The sequence below is a fragment of the Pogoniulus pusillus genome, chromosome 4 (assembly GCF_015220805.1).
Source record: "Pogoniulus pusillus isolate bPogPus1 chromosome 4, bPogPus1.pri, whole genome shotgun sequence".
Lineage (NCBI taxonomy): Eukaryota > Metazoa > Chordata > Aves > Piciformes > Lybiidae > Pogoniulus > Pogoniulus pusillus.
The window spans coordinates 32,920,593-32,941,080 of record NC_087267.1 but is presented as its reverse complement, the minus strand read 5'-3'; the positions used below and the strand labels follow the sequence as shown (position 1 = coordinate 32,941,080).

At 43.6% G+C, this 20,488-nt stretch overlaps 1 protein-coding gene across 2 annotated transcripts in view; it reads right to left on the bottom strand.

The window, feature by feature from the left end:
• RELN (reelin) overlaps nt 1–20,488 on the bottom strand; it is a 314,867-nt gene that overhangs the window by 119,984 nt on the left and 174,395 nt on the right. For both annotated transcript variants that reach the window (XM_064142519.1, XM_064142520.1), the window contains exons 10-12: nt 18,760–19,000; nt 5,585–5,730; nt 818–969 (exon numbers count right to left, since the gene is read on the bottom strand). In XM_064142519.1, the coding sequence (XP_063998589.1) occupies nt 818–969; nt 5,585–5,730; nt 18,760–19,000 (539 nt within the window). The remainder of the gene's footprint in view (nt 1–817; nt 970–5,584; nt 5,731–18,759; nt 19,001–20,488) is intronic.

Below are 20,488 nucleotides of genomic sequence, written 5' to 3'. Positions count from 1 at the left end.
TGGAGCTGTGGGCACAACAGGCAGGTTCAGCACACTAGTACACAGGATCATTTCAGATGCTGTGGGCGCCTGCCTCACCTACCTGCTACTGCAGCAGACCGTGGCTCTCCCCCAGGCACTGGGCTATATCCACCAGTCTTGCACTGGTGTCTCAGGTACACCTGGACACATCAACTGGCAACAACAACCCCTTCTTTTCTAACTGATCCTACCTGAAGACTGAATAAGAGTGAACCCACACCTATGTGTGTACCAGGTGTTTAGGCTTCCTTTATACCAACGGAGATCCAACCCAAGCCATCAGTGGAGTCCACAGAGGGGCTCAACTGGTCTAGCACAGCTGAATGAGTTTTTCCAGGAATGATGCTGACTACAGCTCCTCTAACATTAAAGGACATTTAGGCACTGATCTTACATGTAGGCACTGATCTTATGTGGACACACCTTCACATAACTTCTATATTAAGCTGGTTTAATCTTGAACACAAGATTTATCTCAGCCAAAAAAACGGCTGGTTACAGCCAAGGAAGAAAAGCTCAACAAGGACTATAAGTGCAGATGGAAAGGTTTTTATCTGCAAGTCCATGTAATCTGCAAGAGTATTTTTGAGAGGCCTATTTGTATGTCCTCCATGTTTGCACACCTGTGTGTCGCTCCAGAAGGTGGACTCTCATCTGACTGACAGTGGTCAGCCTTACATACTCGTGAGCAGCACAGTTACAAAACAGAGGAAGATTTAAAACAGTTCTATGCACACTGCCCCAGTTCAAGGCCAGGTGCTTCACATGCTGTATGACGTTAGCAATGTATACTCACCCATACTGAAATAGAACCTCAAGTTCCCATAGCCTGTAGTGTCCATGTATGGAGTGCAGACTTTCCTTTCTCCATCTCTGAGAAATACCAGAGCTGAGCCAGATTCCAGTGTCCCACATTCGGTACCAATGACGGCTCCAAAGATGTCCCACCTGGAGAGGCCAACAATGGGTGGAGAACGTGCAGAGGCACATTACTGATAAACTTGTACAAAACATGTTCTAGGAGTTCATACAAAAATAGCTCCTCCTGCTCTTGAAGAGGACCACAAAATGCAGTGCTTTAACTATGATTCCTATGAAATTACCTATTCAGTACTAGCTTTTATACTCAGATGACCCAAATAAAGACAAACTAATGTAAATATTTTAACTAAACTGGCAGAAAAGTGTGAATTACTGATTTTTCTTCTTTTGGTATGCTAAAAAAAGCAGTAAAATGATGCTTTAAATGAATGTTATTAACAAATATTATTCTAATATTGTTCTATCATAATTGTGTTTTTTTTTCTGCCATAAAAATGTTTTCAATGTAATTGCATTCTGTTTCATTTTGCATAATACAAGTTTTATAGATCAATGGAACTTGAAAAGCATGTGTCCACTGTATCTGCTATCCAGTCATTAAATATGTAGGTAATAGCTGAAAATGCTCTCTTTTCATCTTTTGTAGCATTTAGGGAATTGGCTTTTGAATAAGACACGAACAGAGCACGCAAAAAGACTGCTGTGTTTCTAACATGTGATGATACGATCTTTGGCAGTTCTTCTGTACAGCATTTCATCTTAGTTTTATTCAGTGACAATTAAAAGAGCTGTTGCAGGATTTTTTCAAATAAGTATTTTTTTAATTGAAAATATGTTTTCATCATGAAAGTGTTGGTTTCTTCAAAACTCAACAGAAATATCTTGGAAGACCAGAAACTGTTGCAAACCTGCGCAGTATTTTGGTCTGATACGTTGAAGTCTTAATTCATTATGAAGTGTTTTAAAAATATAAGGCTGATGAAACAAAGAAATTAATTAGGATCACTAAACCCTAATAATCACTTAACTACCTACCCATCATGATTCAGGATGAGAATGAGAAAAGACTGAAGTTTGGAAATCTTTGTGGGAAGGCAGAGCCTCTTCCTGTCCCATTCCAGCAGAGAAAATCCCTAGCAACGGTATGCTGTATGACAGGTCCAGAAACCATCATTCCAAGGACTTTGCAATCTTTTTATCACTTTAACCATTCAAATGCAAAATGTATTTCCAGGATCTTCTTAAGAGCTCTTCTTAAGACCTAGGCTGTGACAGACCAGCAACGTGCCTATTTGGAAATCCTGCTTTAAAGCTGTCAGTCATTTACACAGGAATTCGTAAGCTTAACAATGCTGAGAAGCTTCCTGATACGAATATTTGAATGGAAGCCCAGTTTAACCTGACTCTCATTTTGTGTTGCAAACTTTTGAAAGGTAATGTGCAACATAATCACAATACAGTTTTTGAAAATGAGTCTCTTGGGCAGAAAGCAAGTCCAGAATGAAACAGTTGTGCCTACTTTAACGTACACAAGCCAATCCCACAACGCTCCGCTGCTCTTTTGTATGCTCTATTTAGCTCAATTAGAACACTCTCAGTACTGACCCGCAAAACAGCTCGGGGTCATGAATGATGCAGTGCAGGGATGTTTCCAGGGATGTTGCTCTTTTTAGGCAGTGGCAGAAATGAAAACCAGTAAGTTCTACTGTGTTAAAAACCCTGGCACTTTAATAGAAGTGTGTCAATCCACTGCAAGGACAAACGGAGAAGAAACCTGGGTGACAGTGTGATGAAGACGTGGACATTCTTGATTTAACACCACATTGAGCTTTAAGTTATCCCTCATACAACTTTGGAAATTCTTCTTTACAAAACAAGTGATAGAATGATAGATGGAGCTAAACTAGATCAACTGGACAAGGAGATCCAAAGTAGGAATGTACCTGGTAGAGGCAGGTTTGTAAGCCTCAAATAAATCAGGCCTCCACAGGAAATATTAGCATGTGTTCCTTAAGAGGTGTTCTTTACCTTCAGCACAGCAAAGGCAGCATTTGAATCAGGTGCTGATGGTCTGAAGCACTTTGTAGGCTAAAATCAACATTCAGCAGAGGCCCATAAATTAATGATGTACATCTCTCACTCCCTAGGGTTACAGAAACTAATGATTTAATTTTTTTTTAATAGAAAAAAGGAATCTAGACCACACAGGTATTTCTTTCTGTCAGAATTTACAATCTGCAGTACACAAAAAGAGACTTCTTTACCTGGGCACTTTTAAATACAGCTCACTGATGTTTTCATAAAAGCAATAATTTTGCTGTTCTAGATGGTTTCTTTACTTTCTCTGCCCTTGAAGCAGTCCCTGTGGGATCTGGCTTTACAGGTACTTTTTGAATCCCAATGTATCTATTTAAAGTGAAAATAGAATCATAGAATGCTTTTGCTTGGAAAAGACCTTTAAGGTCACTGAGTCCAACCATTACCTAACTACCAAGTCTGGTGCTAAACCATGTCCCTTAGCACTATATCTATGGATCTTCTAAACACCTCCAGAGGAGGGGATTCGGCCACCTCTCTGGGGAGCCTGAATCCAGTGTTTAATAACCTGATCAGTGAAGAAATTTCTTCTCATAGCCAATCTAACCCTGCCTTGTTGCAACTTGAAGCCATTTCCTTTCATCCTATCAGTTCTTAACGAGGGAGAAGAGACCAACACCCACTTTGATAGAACCTCCTTTCAGGTAGCTGCAGAGCGCCATAAGGTCTCTCCTAAGTCTCCTTTTTGCCAGACTAAACAACTCCATTTCCCTCAGATGATCCTCTTAAAACCTGTTCTCCAGATTCTCTGCCTGTTTCTGCACCTGCTCCAGCCTCTAGATGTCTTTCTTGTAGTGAGGGCCCCAAAACTGTACAGAGTACTCAAGATGTGGCCACATCAATGTTAAGCACAGTGAGACAATCTGCTGGCCACACTGTTTCTGATCCATGCCAGGATTCTGGTAGCCTCCTTGCCTACCTGAACACACCACTGGCTCATGTTCAGCTACCATACACCAACACTTTCAGGTTCTTTTCCACAGGCAGCTTCCCAGCCATTCTCCCCCAAACCTGTGGCATTGCATGTGGTTGTGAACCAAGTGCAGGACCTGGTACTTAGCCTTGTTAAGCACCATACAACTGACCTCATACCATGAATTCAGCATGGCCAGATTCCTCTGCAGGGCCTTCCCACCTTTGAGCAGGGCAACACACCCTCTCAGCATCATCTGCAATCTTATTGCAGGAGGACTTGATCCCCTCATCCAGATCATTGATATAGATATTAAACAGAACTGGCTCCAAAACTGAGCCCTGGAGAACGCTGCTTGTGAGTGGTTGCCAACTGGATTTCACTCCATTCACCACCACTCGTTTGGCCTGGCCAGTCACCCAGAGAAATTTCCACCCTGCCAAGCCATGAGCAGCCAGTTTCTGTAGAAGGATGTCGTGGGAGACAGGGCCAAATGCTTTACTGAGATCCAGGTAAACAACATTCAGATTTTATCAGCTAGATTCTCAGCTTTTGCATGCAAGCAAGGCCACAGCTGGTGCTAGAAGGTGAGCAGCAGGCTGCTGCTTCAGCTGTCCTGCCTCTACCTCCTCTTCTGGCATCTGCAAATGATCACAGCAGTGAGCTAAAGGGTGACAAATTTCTCAAGGAATTCGATTTTCTGTGGATATGAGGTTTGTTAACAAGACTGTAGTGTGAGTGAAAAAACAGACCAACATTGTGTGTTTCTTCACCACATAATTCACAGCCCAACTTTCTCCATTAAAAATTTTGGTGATAGGATGGTCTGGAAACAAACTCTTTCTCCCAGGTTTTCCAAACTTGCTCTTTCCTAAAATCCAGAATCACTTGGTATCTACTGCACTGCTTTTTATCATAGTCTCAATCTTTCCTGACTGCACAAGGGCAGAATGCAATTTGCTGCATATCCAGCTCTGGAATCACAGAATTAACCAGGTTGGAAAAGACCTTCAAGATCGAGTCCAACCTATCACCCAACCCTTCTAACTAACCAAACCATGGCACTAAGTGCCTCATTCAGCCTCCTTTTAAACACCTCCAGGGACGGTAACTCCACCACCTCCCCAGGCAGCCCATTCCAATGCCAATCACTCTTTCCACAAAGAATTTCTTCCTGATGTCCAGCCTAAACCTGCCCTGACACAGCTTGAGACTGTGTCCTCTTGTTCTGTCACTGGTTGACTGGGAGAAGAGACCAACCCCCAGCTGGCTACAATCACCCTTCAGGTAGTTGTAGACAGCAATGAGGTCTCCCCTGAGCCTCCTCTTCTCCAGGCTGGACAACCCCAGCTCCCTCAGCTGCTCCTCACAGGGCTGTGCTCCAGCCCACTCAGCAGCCTTGCTGCCCTTCTCTGGATGTGTTCAAGCACCTCAACATTTATCTTAAATTGAGGGGCCCAAAACTGGACACAGGACTCAAGGTGTGGCCTAACCAGTGCTGAGTACAGGGGCAGAATGACTTCTCTGGTTCTGCTGGCCACACCGTTCCTGATATAGGCCAGGATGTCACTGGCCCCCTCGGCCACCTGGGCACGCTGCAGGCTCACGTTCAGCCAGCTGTCAATCAGTACCCCCAGGTCCCTCTCTGCCTGGCTGCTCTCCAGCCACTCTGTCCCCAGCCTACAGTGCTGCATTTCAGTTCAGGGCCCTGTGTAGCTGAGGGGCACTCACCCTTTTGGCTGGCTCTCAAACTCTTCTGCCCACTGCTCCTGGGCATCTTCTGTGGAGAGGTCCACATCTCGGGTTGTGGCAAAATTGGACTCGCTGCCTTCGGTCCCATGGAAGTAGATGGAGTTTCCATCTGACTGACAGCTATGCTGTGGACAAAAGGAGAAGGTGGGGAGCAATGCAACATTGATTTGTAAGGTGTCCTGCTCACTCACCATCAGAGCCTGTGGTGAGCTCTGCCTTATCAAACCAACACCTGAAACAAAATAAAAAATGGGCAGTTCTCTTCTGTCTCCTTTGGCCCACCTCCAGTGATGGTTGTTTCCTAACTTTGCACCTGCTTTCCTACAAGCACACTATAACACTATTGACTGCTGTGCTTGTGCAGAAAAGATGGGCCACATTGTGAGGAGATCGTGCCCGTGCTTTAAAGTGGAAATGATGTCTGGCATATATACATCATGTGTACAAATAACATCAATAGCATAACAAATGGGTATTTTGTCAGCACAAGCGTTCCTTCATAGAATCATAGAATCAACCAGGTTGGAAGAGACCTCCAAGATCATCCAGTCCAACCTAGCACCCAGCCCTAGCCAGTCAACTAGACCATGGCACTAAGTGCCTCATCCAGTCCTTTCTTGAAGACCTCCAGGGACGGTGCCTCCACCACCTCCCTGGGCAGCCCATTCCAATGGGAAATCACTCTCTCTGGGAATAACTTCTTCCTAATATCCAGCCTATACCTCCCCTGGCACAACTTGAGACTGTGTCCCCTTGTTCTATTGCTGGTTGCCTGGGAGAAGAGGCCACCCCCCACCTGGCTACAATGCCCCTTCAGGTAGTTGTAGACAGTAATAAGATCACCCCTGAGCCTCCTCTTCTCCAGGCTAAACAACCCCAGCTCCCTCAACCTCTCCTCATAGGATTTGTGCTCCAGGCCCCTCACCAGCTTTGTTGCCCTTCTCTGGACATGTTCCAGCACTTCTCTGAAATACATTAGATCTCCAGGCCTGATTTTTTTTGCCAGCATTGATATTAGTGTTCAAAATTGCTATGCACTGCCACACAGCAGACTTTGTGTGTGAGCAACACGGTCACATTTGCCATATTTAATTTCAATAGCATATCAAATAACTCTATAGGAAGCTAGCTTGTGTCATACAGCAGTCTCAAGAGTCCTGAGGCTGCCTCCAGGCCCAAAATGCTTACTCTTCCTACTGCACTGTTATATACACCACCCCAGTAGCATGAAAAGAAGGCACGGATCTTCCCTGATGTACTCTGGCTACCACAGCTCTGGGACTATTGACCTGGAAGATGCTGCCTGTGAGGAGTACATGGGGATTACAGCACAGATTTTCTTCTTTCTCCCATCCTACTTTTACTTTTGCATCTGATAAAATGGTAGAAGTCTGCCACACCTGTGCAGCTTAAAGAGACGGACAGACCTACCTGATCTTGATGCAAATCAGAACTTGGCATTGTATTGAATTGTTTGTATTACTGGCAAAAGTAATAATTAGCTCAAACATTTTTTTTGGTGGAAATCTTGGTCACATTAACATTGAAATAGAAATAACTGATTAGAATAATTCTGCATTCTTACCACAGTTCAGCATCTGAAAAAGTGACATGATCATGCCAAATTGCCTTGGCCTTTTCAGTATTGTCTGTGCAGTGCCCTCTTGCCTCTGAACCCCTTCGTAAAGTGCCAAGGAAAAGCATGACAATTACCTCATCTGCATTTAAAAAGGTTGTGGTAGTGCTACTTAAGTGAATTATTAAAGTTTTTCACAAAGAGAAGTATGTGGCAAGAAAGGAAAACTGTAATCTTTGTCTAAGAAATTTTATGAGCAAGGTACAAAATAACAGATTTAATCAGATTCTGAAACTCTTTCTTCACTGATCAGTATGAAAAAGGGATATAATAGAAATGATTTTGTGGCTCATTTTCAGGTATGGGTGCCAGTAATCTAGCAATTAATTTATACTTAGGCATGCAATTTGTGACTACATATCTAGAGGTGCTTACAGGTTGCTAGGAAAATGTCTGACTACTTGAAATCTGAATTTTCTATAGAGACTTTCCAGTCTGCAGGCAAATGGCAATAGCTTCATGTTTATTAACACTGACTAAAGATCATTTTAAAGACAGTAAGAAAGATGCTTAAGACCACTGAGAATTTTTAAAGAAGTTCTGAGGCAGTGGCATCATTCTCTAGCATGTTCTTGCCCCACTTGGAACCCTGGATACATGCTGATGGGAGAGGTAGAGGAGAATGTGAACCATTTGCAACAGCCGTGATGCCTCAGCAAGGGCCAGGGCTCCTCTGCTCATGATCCTGTCCTCACCCACCTGCCACGTTTCCCTTGCCTGTATAATCCTCACCCCCAGTTCACACTTAGCTTCCATACTTATCTTTTCACTTTCCAAGCAGTCACTTTCTGGCATGGCTTTTACTGACTCTATTTTTTTGTTTTCCATCCAGTGGGCTGCTGAGGGCTTTGAATAACTTCAAAGAGCACTCTGCCAACATTTCCAGGAGCAAAAGAAGCTCCACAGGAGATTATCCTTCACTAGCAGTGCCCTCAACTATCTTGTCAGTCTTGTTCAACATTCAGGAGGCTACCGACTGTACTGGATTATTTTGTGGTCTTATAACAGAGCTTGAACAGATTATAGACTGAGTGGGAACCACCAGACTCATTTTTTCTTGGTTTCAGCCCAGGATTTGAATCCAAGTCTTTTGAAATGAAGAACTGAAGCACAATTGACATACTGTGTTGCCTCTTTCCTAAATTAGAGGCTTAACACTTGCAGTGGCAGTCTATATACTTTCAGGATTTAAGGACTGAATTTTACATGTGGGGCTTTTTCATTATTCCAATGTGATAAAAAGTGTGGAAAGAACAAGCATGGTGTTTTGAAACTGCTTGCATTAATTTCTCCCTAAGATAGAAATACTGCAGATTTCTCCATGTAGATGTAGAATTCCCTTTTCCAAATTCTAGATTAAATTTGTTCTATTTCATTTTTATTTACACTTACTCAATTTATGTGCAAATTTTGTAACTAAAAGGGCTAAATTTATAGCTACTTGTAGGATTTTTCTCCTTGCTACCATGGAAGTATCAACTGTTGATCCATAACTAAAGCACAGGTTTTTAATTTGTTTGTTTAAGGGGATTTAAAGCCTGTACAACACTTAGTGTGTTCATAGAATCAACGAGGTTGGAAGAAACCTCCAACATCATCCAGTCCAACCTATCCCCCAGCCTTATCCAATCATCTAGACCACAGCACTAAGTGCCTCATCCAGGCTTTTCTTGAACACCTCCAGGGACAGTGACTCTACCACCTCGCTGGGTAGCCCATTCCAATGCCAATCACTCTCTCTGGCAAGAACTTCCTCCTAACATCCAGCCTATACTTTCCCCGGCACAACTTGAGACTGTGTCCCCTTGTTCTATTGCTGGTTGCCTGGGAGAAGAGACCAACCCCCACCTGGCTACAGCCTCCCTTCAGGTAGTTGTAGACAGCAGTGAGGTCACCCCTGAGCCTCCTCTTCTCCAGGCTAAACAACCCCAGCTCCCACAGCCTCTCCTCACAGGGTTTGTGTTCCAGGCACCTCACCAGCTTTGTCGCCCTTCTCTGCACATCCTACCATAGAAAAATTAACCAATTTCTCAGGAAAAGTTAATTTTAGAGAATAAATCCTTTGACAAATCTGACAACCTTTATTCAACAAAACTTTCTCTTGAATCACCTATGTAGCAGAATATAGGGCACTTGCAGGCACTTGAACGGAGCTGCTTCACAGCAGTACCTATTCCTCATTGTTTGCAACTGGAGCAGGGCTGCCACAAGCAAAACTGCTGTCTCCCTAAATAAACAACCCATGCCTGCTCCCAGTGGGAAGATGCCAATTTCTGTTCAGAGACTGTGGTCATCCCAAGGGAACAAAAAACCCCAAAAAACAACCAACCAACCAACCAACCAAAGTTTAATTTAATCTGGCACTACCAACGCTATTATTCACGAGCTGCAATTGCTGAGCTATTGCTTTACATGAATAGGACAAAATGAAAATTGCCTGGATGTGTTCCCATATCTCAGCATGCCTGGATTTCCTTTCAATTTGGTCTTCACTCTGAATGTTGTGTTTCTGAAGTTTGTCTGCTGGATAGTCATGGCACCACTGCTTTTTCCCTGATTTCACAGCTATGCATGGCTCATCCTCACCTTCCTCCATCATCTCCCATATGTACCATGTTTGGGCTCATTTTTCCTTGACTGCCAACACTTACCACTACATCTGCTGGTGAGGTGATCAAACTTGCATACTCTTGCCCATTCTGCCCATCATGCTTGGCAAATTCCCCACAAGATGATGTCCTTCAGACACTTCCTTAGTGCTCTCCCCAACAAGCCTTGTCACTGCTGACACTGGAGAATGCACTGCTTACCCAGTGACAGCATCCCCTCTTGCAATACTTCCTCTGTCACATTTCTGCAGCTCCAGCTTATCTCCTGTTTCATAAATTGGTGGCAATTTCCTGGGACACAGAGCATCTCTTTGGTTAAGGTCTGAAGAGAGCAGTAGTACATTCTTTGTTCAGGGCTCTTTGAGACTACACTAGTACCCGCTACAAAAAGTCCCACCACATTTTCATGTTACCACTGCTATTGCCCATGAATACTTCTAGTCTAGGAGTACCATTCCTGGCTGAGTTGTCTATGAGAGTCAGCAAATCTCATTAATTCAGAAAAGCTTTCTGTTAGTCATTGTAAGGGCACTAGCAAATAATGTGAAGGTACAGAAAATTGAAGAGAGAAGTGCGTGACTTCAAAACTAAAATTTTGCCCAGAGTCTGTCACATTCTTTATCCTACTCTACAGTCCTCCTATTTTATAGCTTCTACTTACAGTTTTCACCTTTTCTGGATAAGTATTTTGAGGAAAGCCTCTTGATTATCTGAGACGCAGAAGGGTTTCAGTTAGGACTGTTCAAAACCATTGGTCAGCAAACCCAGGGACATCACATTTGTGAGGCAACAGGACCTATATTTTTTTAATTGACCCAACTATTCTCTAACATCTAAACAGCCCTAGGTAAGATCTGGGGTCCTGCACCATGTAGCATGCCTAGAAAAATCTCCTTATTTTAAAAGACTTGCACAAGAGCACCATGTAAGGATATATCTGCTACCTTCAGCATGACCTCTTGGCTTGAGGGGGACCTCTGGAGGTTCTCTGTTCACCCTGCCACGTGCAGTAGCACAATCAGCAACCAGCTCAGCCTATACCAGAATTGCAACTAAGGACACAACCCTGAAGATCTTTAAAAGCTCAAAAGCCAAAGATTGGAAATGTAAACAGAAGCACTGAAGTTCATCCAAACAAGCTTCTGTCCCAGCTGTTCAAGGCAAACTTGTGAATCAATAAGATACATCTTGGCTTTACAGCATGGGATTTCTTTACTTGGAGAGCAGAAAAGAGGGCAGCTAAATGATACAACTGTGCCATTCGGAGAAGCATCAACAAGAAATCCTAGTGTGAAATTCCACAGTGTAACAGATTTTTGGCTGAGGTGCTGCATATCATCTTCCTGAGGTTCATTCCCACCACCAGTCCCACAGAAATGCAGTTCACCTCTACCTTTGAAATATCCACATACCATCATTAAATTAGGTTTTTATCAGAGACAAACACTGATGCACGTCTTCATATTATCTCCCCTGGGCTTAATGGTCCCAATGATTCTTTCAGACAGCTGTAGCCTCACAATTTATTTCTTGGCAACATTTCTCGCATTGGAATGAACGTGTTGGGCATTTGGGCAGTGCCAGCTTGCAAAGGGCTGACAGCAGATGGAAAGAAGTCTGCCCAGTATGCCTTCACCTCTACATGAGCAGAGGGCCATCAATTTCCCCCATTAAGGAGTTGTCAGGCAGCCCACCCAGCTGGAGGAGCTTCTCTGGTAGCCAGGCTGGCTGGCGGATGCTCTTCAAACACAAAATACACAGAAAACACTTAAAAAGGAAGCGAAAATATCACTTGTCGGCAAATTGAAAATGCATGGCTCTGGGTGCAGCCAGTTTTTTTAATGACTGTAATGTTTTAAGTGATTATTTTTGCCACTTCAGATCGGTCCTTAGAGAGGAGAGGGTTTTTTTAATTAAAACCTAGGCAATGCAAACAGATGAGAGATGAGAAGCAGAGAAACAAGGAAAAAAAGATTATGAAAATTAATTAAAGCAGCATTGGATGTTGTGTGTTTATGGGAATGGATCATGCAGGTTTTAAACAGGACAAGCTTTGACATGACAGCAGGCACAAGGATAGTTTCAGCCTTGAGAAAATCATAGTCTCTATGCAATGTCTTAGCCAGCAAAAGTAAAATGACAAAATTTAGGAAAGGCTGTAAATTCTGAGATATTTGGCTGCTGATGCTTCCAGCCTGAGGTTCCTTCTTTAACCAAAGGAAAAACCTCAACGGGTTTAGAATACTTTCCCATGAGATAAACAGGGCTTTAATCTTTCCCACATCGTTTAATGTAGGTTACAGACCGAACCCTTGGCTGTGCAGCAGGCCAGGTGCACAGAAGGTTACAGGGCATCTTCCCTGGCCACAACAATGCAGTGAACCTTGTCCTGTGAGGTAGTGAAAACCGGTTTACAGCAGGGGTTTTCACTCGTCATTTCCCACTGTTATTCAAAGTGCTAGCGTTCAAAACACTGCCTGTTTGTGAGGGACTCACAGCGTTCTTCATCGTTTAGGACATTTGTACAGCATTGGTCTTTCTGGTGATAACTGATTTCCTTAATGAGTCATTTAACTGGCGTGTACTGAACTATTCCTATGTGCTAATGGAAATTGTTGATGTTTTGAGTGCTCTGCAGTGAGCACGATTAAACTTCACTTGTTCTTCCAAAGTAATGATGTATACTTAAACCACTGAAATCAGAGTAAGAAGGAATCAACCACAGCCATTTCTACTCTTTGGTATCTAATGGGTCAATTCTTGTTATTTTTATTAATGTGCATCTCACAGTGACCTGCAAAGAGCAAATTCTTTCCTCCTAGGAGGCAGGAAAGACCCCTGGTGTTTTGATGCCAGGTCAGAGCTAAGGCTGGCTCCCTGCCACGCCGCACCACACTTCCGAGCCACAGGGAGCTGGCACGGAGAAAGGTGCAGGCTCAGCATTGCTGCCCAGCAGTGATTCTCAGCACCACAGTCAACCACCTATCAGTTCCGATGAGCCCCTAGGTATTGTATCCAAGTATTAGCGTTTGAATTAAAAGTGTGATTATTAGCAAAAATAAACCCAACAAAACAGCAAGAGCAGTTCCTTGCATAGGCTGGGTCCAGCCCTACAGACACACAGATGCCTCTTCATGGGCACAGCTCAGGGTGCCCACACACTCACTAAAGGGAGATGCTTAACAGGTTTTGTGCACCCTGCTCCATTTTCCTCACCTCTCCCCCTCTCTCACACTGCTCTTTCCACCCACAGAGAAGGAGGAACGGCTCTCAGATGAGATGCAGCAGGAAGCCTGCTTGCCTCTTCCCAGGAAGATGTGGCGGATAAAGGCTCCTGCGAGGCAAAGCAGCTGGCTAGAAGGCTGTTTTTGCCCAAAGACCAAACACTGCCTTTCTATATCTTAGTCAAAACACAAAACAATCTTGTCAGAAGCCTCTGCCTCTGTGTACTTTTGACCAACATAAGGTCATAGCAATTTCAGTCTGCCATTTTCATCCTGGCATACCTAGAGCATCACCCTTCCTCCTGCAAAAAGATGTATTTGATCTGAGTTAGGCAGTGAGTATGTCAACATCTTTTTTAAACAAGAATTTAAAACAAAAACATGGAAAAAAAACCCTTTTTCATCTCAGCACAAACAACTAACCAAGGATAATATCAAATATCAGGATGTTTGTTTTGAAAGAGACCATCCAGTGCCATTCCTGTTAATTGACAGATTTGGAGATCTGCTCTGGAACTGAGGGGTTGGAACAGCTTCATCAGCTTTTCCTTTTGCCAGACTCCTAGGCCTGCCTGCACTTCTGCTCTGCCCAACAAAACACAACAACAGAGAGGCAGGAAGAACTCACAGACTTAGGATGTGCACAGCCCTGCTCTGTGATGAAAGGTCACGGACTTTCATAGACATGTTTTCAGTGTGAATGTTCCATTCTCTCATGCAGCTTTCTCTTCTGCTAAATTGCCCTGCATTTCTAGGGAATTAAAATGAGCTCAGAGGTGATGACCTGTTGCTTCAGGGTCTTGCTGTAACAGGATAATGGGATTGGGACATTTTCAGGATTTATTGGTCGTGTTCATGGTAGTGAATAACACATTCAGGTACCATTGCCTGGTCCTAAAACAAACTGCTCACTGAGGCTGGCACAGACCTTCCCTCACTGCCCCACCCCATGATGTGCCAAGCTGCCTACTTGCAGCCTATCAGCACAGACAACCTCAGACCAAGCAAACTAAGTTGACCAGCTGGACTGTGACCTTCAACCACCAAGTGAAGAGCAGCTGCACCTACTGTGAGGCAGCAATTCTGACTCTTCTCAACGGCAGACTGTGTCACAGGGTTCACACATGCTGATCAAACACATTGCCACTCTAGTGCCTGAAATGATCTATGATGCTCATTCCCAGACAGGGCCAAATCCCAGAGACAATTGGTGTGGTCTCCATGCTATTTTGGTGTAACTGAAGCACTGTGGAGACACGACTGTAAGACTGCTGATGTCTCTCCTCTCAGCCTCAGTTTTTGAGTTTGTACTTGGGCCAGGGCAATCTCAGAAAACTAAAACACTTGGCAAATGTTATACTTCAAAACACAACAATTTCTGCTCAAAGATTAAAAACATCTGAAGCACCCACTGAAAGATGAGATCACCTTTCTATTCTCTAGGAGCAGAGACCCAAGAGGAATTACTAAGGAAGATTTCCTCTTTTCCCCCAATTAGCTATGAAGTCTTGAGGTTCACAGATCTTTAATAGGTCTCAGAGCAGAACTCTGCTTCATGTGCTTCAGCAGTTTCAGCGACCAGTGCAACATCCCAGCCCTGCTTGCAAGGCCATGCTCACTCTCAGAGCTGCCACTGGAGATACTGCAATGCAGACAGGAATTTATCCTGTTCAACACCCTTCCACACAGTCCAGCACAGATAAACATGTTCCAGTGGATCCAATTAATCTCCTAAGGGTTGTTTGGCCTTGCTAACAGAATTTCTTCTCTTTTGCTGTCTTCTTTGGAACTGAAACACACAATATCAGTGGCTTATCTCTCAGCTTGCTTCCTATCTAAGTAGCCAGTTCCAGCTGCGTCTGCAACCAGCCATGTGCTTGCAGACGAGTAGCAACCACTCCTGAGCGCAGCAAGACTCAGAATGAAATTCCTGCTCCAAGCTCAAGCAGAGAGGAGGAGAGACTGCTTCACAGGCACACTTCCACAGAGCTTACTTGAGAACTCATTGTTCAAATCCACCAAGCTGGAGTAAACGCACAGATGCAAGTTTACCATGGGCCACTCCACTGACTGAATCCATCACCGAAACTAATTCAGGACCCAGACAACAATCTTCATGAGAGTGAAGAAAACATGGAAACTTCCTGTTGTCTCAGCTTTTTTACCTTACTAATCTGGGCAGTTTTACCAGCAAATCACCTGGATTTTCAAAGTTTAGTAATCCTCAAGCACCACCAAAGTAAATCTTCCACAGAAAAACCCCAGTCTTTCTTTGTAACTTGATAAGCATCCAACAAAAGCATGAGCCAGGTATAAGGTGCAACTCTAGTAGCCATTTCCTGAGCAACTGCAGGGAAGAACTTGCTGAACCACTCCCACATGAGCAACAGCAACCTTTTATTCTAAACCACCAAAGAACCATACCTTAATGTCTGTCTTTACTAACTGAGTAATCTACTGAGGCAACAAAACTACATTTAATGAGAAGTCCCTTCAAACACTTGAGACAGCTGAAGTGGTAGGTGAGAGGTAGTTCTAACATGGTAATGACAACCAGCTTAGGCCTGGGGCCTTTCTCTGGCCTTGCCAGCAAATGACACAGCAGAGGCTGCACGCACCTGGGCAAACTCTTTCCCACAAGAGTGATGTAAGGCCTACTGGAAACAGTCCTCTGCCCATCCATGAAGGTTCATCCCTTGAAGAAAATGCCTGGGAGATGGCACAAGCCAAAGCCAAGTGAGGGGTGCTGTAACAACCTAAGGCATGCAAAATCATGGGCTTGTGTTTGTAGCCTTGCTTGCTTCGCTCACTACCCTGGATGTGCTATACACCCTCCAAGGAGAAGGTTCCACCAGCATCTGCTGAGGCAGTGCAGAAGTAAACACTTGGAGAACTGTTACAGTACCTTCTCTACGAGAAATAAGCATGTATTTTCCCCTCTTGTTTCAGTTCTGCCTGTCAGCTGGATCCACATAGAATCCACATAGAATCAATCAGGTTGGAAGAGACCTCCAAGATCAGCCAGTCCAACCTATCCCCCATCCCTAACCAATCAACTAGACCATGGCACTGAGTGCCTCATCCAGCCTTTTCTTGAAGACCCCCCAGGGATGGTGCCTCCACCACCTCCCTGGGCAGCCCATTCCAATGCCAATCACTCTCTCTGTGAAGAACTTCTTCCTAATATCCAGCCTATGCTTTCCCCTGGCACAACTTGAGACTGTGTCCCCTTGTTCTATTGCTGGTTGCCTGGGAGAAGAGGCCACCCCCCACCTGGCTACAGCCTCCCTTCAGGTAGTTGTAGACAGTAATAAGATCACCCCTGAGCCTCCTCTTCTCCAGGCTAAACAGGCCCAGCTCCCTCAACCTCTCCTCATAGGATTTGTGCTCCAGGCCCCTCACCAGCTTTGTTGCCCTTCTCTGGACACCTTCCAGCACCTCAACATCTCTCTTGAATTGAGGGGCCCAGAACTGGACACAGTACTCAAGGTGTGGCCTGACCAGTGCTGAGTACAGGGGAAGAATAACCTCGGCCTGGCACTGCCCTTGCACCTGGGAAACGTGCAATATCAGTCATCCTGGGTGGTGAAAAGTGGTGAGCAAGAACGGATGAATACAGAAAATAACCTCAGTAAACTGAAGAAATTTAGATAGAGAATTTTTCTTCTTTCTTTTCCATGTCCTTATTACTTCATTCCTTCAGTTCAAAGACATTACTCATATTTATGGCACAATTAAGGAGAAGAACAGTTTGGCATATACTAATTAAAAACGAGTTAAGCAACAAACAACATCCAGAAATGTGACTGTTCAGTGATACTGTCAAGGAAATGCATGAGAAAGTGCTGAAGGAAGAGAGGGAAGAAGTTAACACAAACTTCAGGAAGGTTTTTCAAGGCCAGTGTATCCAAAATGTTAACTGACAAATGACAGGAGGATATGAATTGAAACTTGTCAGAGAAATGGCTCTTGGTGTCATAATGCTACAACAAGGTCTGTACTAAGTTTGATGTAAATCTTGACCCAGTTTATAATTTTACTTTTGAACTAACATGAAATTCATATTGCAAAATCTGTTCAATTGCATTTGGCAAGATTATTGCTGAAAAATTGGAGGAAAACTGAAGCAAAATCCTAAAAAAAATAAGTTTGAGTATGGGAATGTTCTGGATACACTAAGAGTGTTTGAAATAATTGCAAGGTCCCATGAGGAGTAAGAGTCCTGGGTCATACATACTCCTTATCTCACAGGGCTACACCACAGCCTTACACATTGCTTTAAGCTGGTCTGAGGGGCTACAGATACCCAATGTCAGCTGGGAGCAGAGATAGACACATTTCTCTCCTCCCTAAACCAGAAAATTGCCTTGGAGGATTGGCAGATTGGTGACACCCCATTTGTTTCTCATCTAGGGGTTGAGCTTGGATGGGATTTCCGACTAGAAACACTATGTGGGCCATGCTTACAGACACAAACTGGCTGAATGTAATTCAACAAAACTCAAAACTCACAACAGCAACAAAGTCAACCTTAAAGAAAAAAAAAGACATTTTCTTGCTAACGTTTAGGTGCTGTTTGTGCAGTGTTTGGGCTTGGCCAGCTGTGACTGCTTTGCTTTGATGTTTTCACATGTGTGGTCTGAGTTTTAAAGTCCAGAGATAAGACTGGCAATAAAATGTATATCAATTGATCACAGAAAATTACTTAATTAAATATAGAGGACATTATTTGATTCTAAAGTCTCAGATAAAAGCTTCATTATTGTACTTTCAATGGTCTTACTGAAGTAAAAATAATGGAATATGCAGATACTAAGTAGATTAGAAAGAATATTTATTTATAAAATGATTCATCTGAGGTCATTCCTATCATGTTCTGTGGGAAAAGGATGAGGCCATAACCAACCTCTCACTACCCTCAGTATTTTATACCTGTTTCCTATGCAATTGCCAAACCTATTATGAGCACCATAAATGAACTCCAAGACTAAAACTACACTTTAAGATGGAATAAATAGGATGTAAACAGAAAGTCATCTACTGTTCAACTTCTGTTTGGAAACACCAAAAGCAAGAATACTTATTTCCATATATTGAACAACTTTGCAGTTGAAGGAACTTCATGCACAGAGAGCTTTTAGGACTCCTTACATTTTTTCCAGGGTTTTGTAACCTTGCTGGATCTCATATATCAGAACAGGATCTTTCTGAGAAAGAGATCTTTAAGGAGCAGCCACTTCCTGAATACATGCTGCAATGGAGGTGTGACATATACAGTCAGAAAAAGTGGGAAAACATATTTTTTGTGATGGCTTGTGAGCAAGTAATGGTAGACAAACAACACCAAAATAAACTAAAAGGTAGATTTTGAAATATCCAACGAAGAGACTTTTTGCTGCAGAAGTAATGCACTGTTTTGCTAAAAGGAAGCTGTTTCCTGTTTTCTGTTACATGATCTTTGACATGGCAGTATAAACTGTCACTAAGTTTTGGTCATGGAGAGAAGTTGCATTGTTCTAGGATGCCTCAATGGGACAGAGAAAAGGGGAAAAACAAAGTGAAAATGAGCCCAGTTCTAGAAAGTGACCTAAACACCTTTATATGTTTAGAGTTTGGTTAGATACTGCTGTCATCTTCTACATATGAGAGCAACAGTAACATCAAGCCATAGCAAAACAGACTAACCTTGACTGTGGCCCCAGGAAAGAAAAGCCAGTTTCCAGTATCCACAGGATCAAGATTATCTTCTAACACGACTTTTCTGTGAGCAGCATTTATGATCAGGATGTTGTCCAATGCCCAACAGGCCTCATACACATCACCAGCATGAACATAATCTTGTTTCCACTGAAAATGGATGTTCTCTCCTTTAGCATCTTCAGGAAGGTACAAGATGTGGATGATTGTGCTGACATTGGAGGGGGCACTGAAAAACAATTGTAAGAAATTAGAACAGCTTTTTAAGCCATAGCCAGGAACAATTTTCCTCTACTTAACCCATTCACTAGGTGTGACAGTTGTGCTGACATCCTTTGTATACTGATAAATCTTCTAGGGAGATGAGAAAATACCTACCCTGAGGCAGAGTCCTGCTATGCCAGGCATACAGCCTGAGCAGACAGCCATGATTCAACAGAAGTGCAAGAAAAAACAGATCAATGCTGGTGTTTGGAAAGCAGGACACAAGAGCAGGGCAAGTCACACTTGATTCTGGTCACAGCTCCTAAGTGTTTTACAGGTACAGCCAAAAGGAAACGCTAAAGAATCACTTCACAAAAACATGTCTTCCAAAATGCGACTTTCGCATGAGCTTTCAGAACAGGAAACTCCTGACTTTTGGTGTCTGCCTCTCATATGTCTGGATGGAGCAGAATGGTTGGAGGGAAAAGCTGTGAATTTTCTCTGCCCAGGTTGCCTTGCTGTCTGTGTTCTGCTTCAAGAACAATATAGAGACAAACCATTTCCCCCTCTTTTACTGTTGAAAATGTGGGGAGGAGAAGACGACCTGGAGTATCTTGCCATGGCTGAGCTCTCCTTCCCAGAGCAGTCCTCAGAGGCATGAAAAGATTGAGGTTCACTCCAAGCTCTGGGTGAACATCTTTGCATTGCTAGTGGCAATGAAAGGACTAAGCTCTGTGTGCAAGGAAAAAGTGGTGAGAAATACTAAATTTATCAATCCTCCCTCACAGGAATTAGCTATATTCAAAACCTCAGACTGCAAGGAGTTACAGAGCTGTGGTTTGCAAGATGTCAGCTACTCAACCTTGCCTCTGCCTTGGTAGGTGAATAGCTTGCCAGAGACAGCTCAGAGCTTTTATGGAAAAAAGACACCAACCAAACACAGAGCTCCTTTTTGTTAAGCAAAACATTAGACTGCAGTGAAACGTTGAAAGGCAACTCTGTCCCATATTCACACCCATTGCCTGCACCCACAAACCACCTAAACATTATGTCTGTCACTGCCGTGATACATTGACCTTGCTTCTCCCTCAGCCCACACACAGCATCTGCCTTCCTCAGATCTTTCCCCTTCTACCCAGGAGTTCAGAGCTGAAATCCCACCAACAAAACACCTTGCCTTCACTGCTGTGCTGCTGTCCCACCGCTCTCCCACAGTTCCCTGGAGCTGCATGTAGCAATGTGCAAGCCACTGAAGCACATTTAAATAAACACTAACTCATATAGACCACAGCATACTTCCATAACTCATCCTCTCCACTTGGCACAACATTGCTCTAGTGACCTACTTTGTACTGCCGGCTCCAGCATTCAAAGCTAAAGCAACACAGATTGAATTGCACACACATTAACTCAAAACGACTGGGTCTGAAGGGCTTGCGTGTGCACCACCACAGCTCTCAGTTTCCTGACTTGCAGTGCTATAAGGGTAGCTGCAGTGGTGAATCGGCCTAGG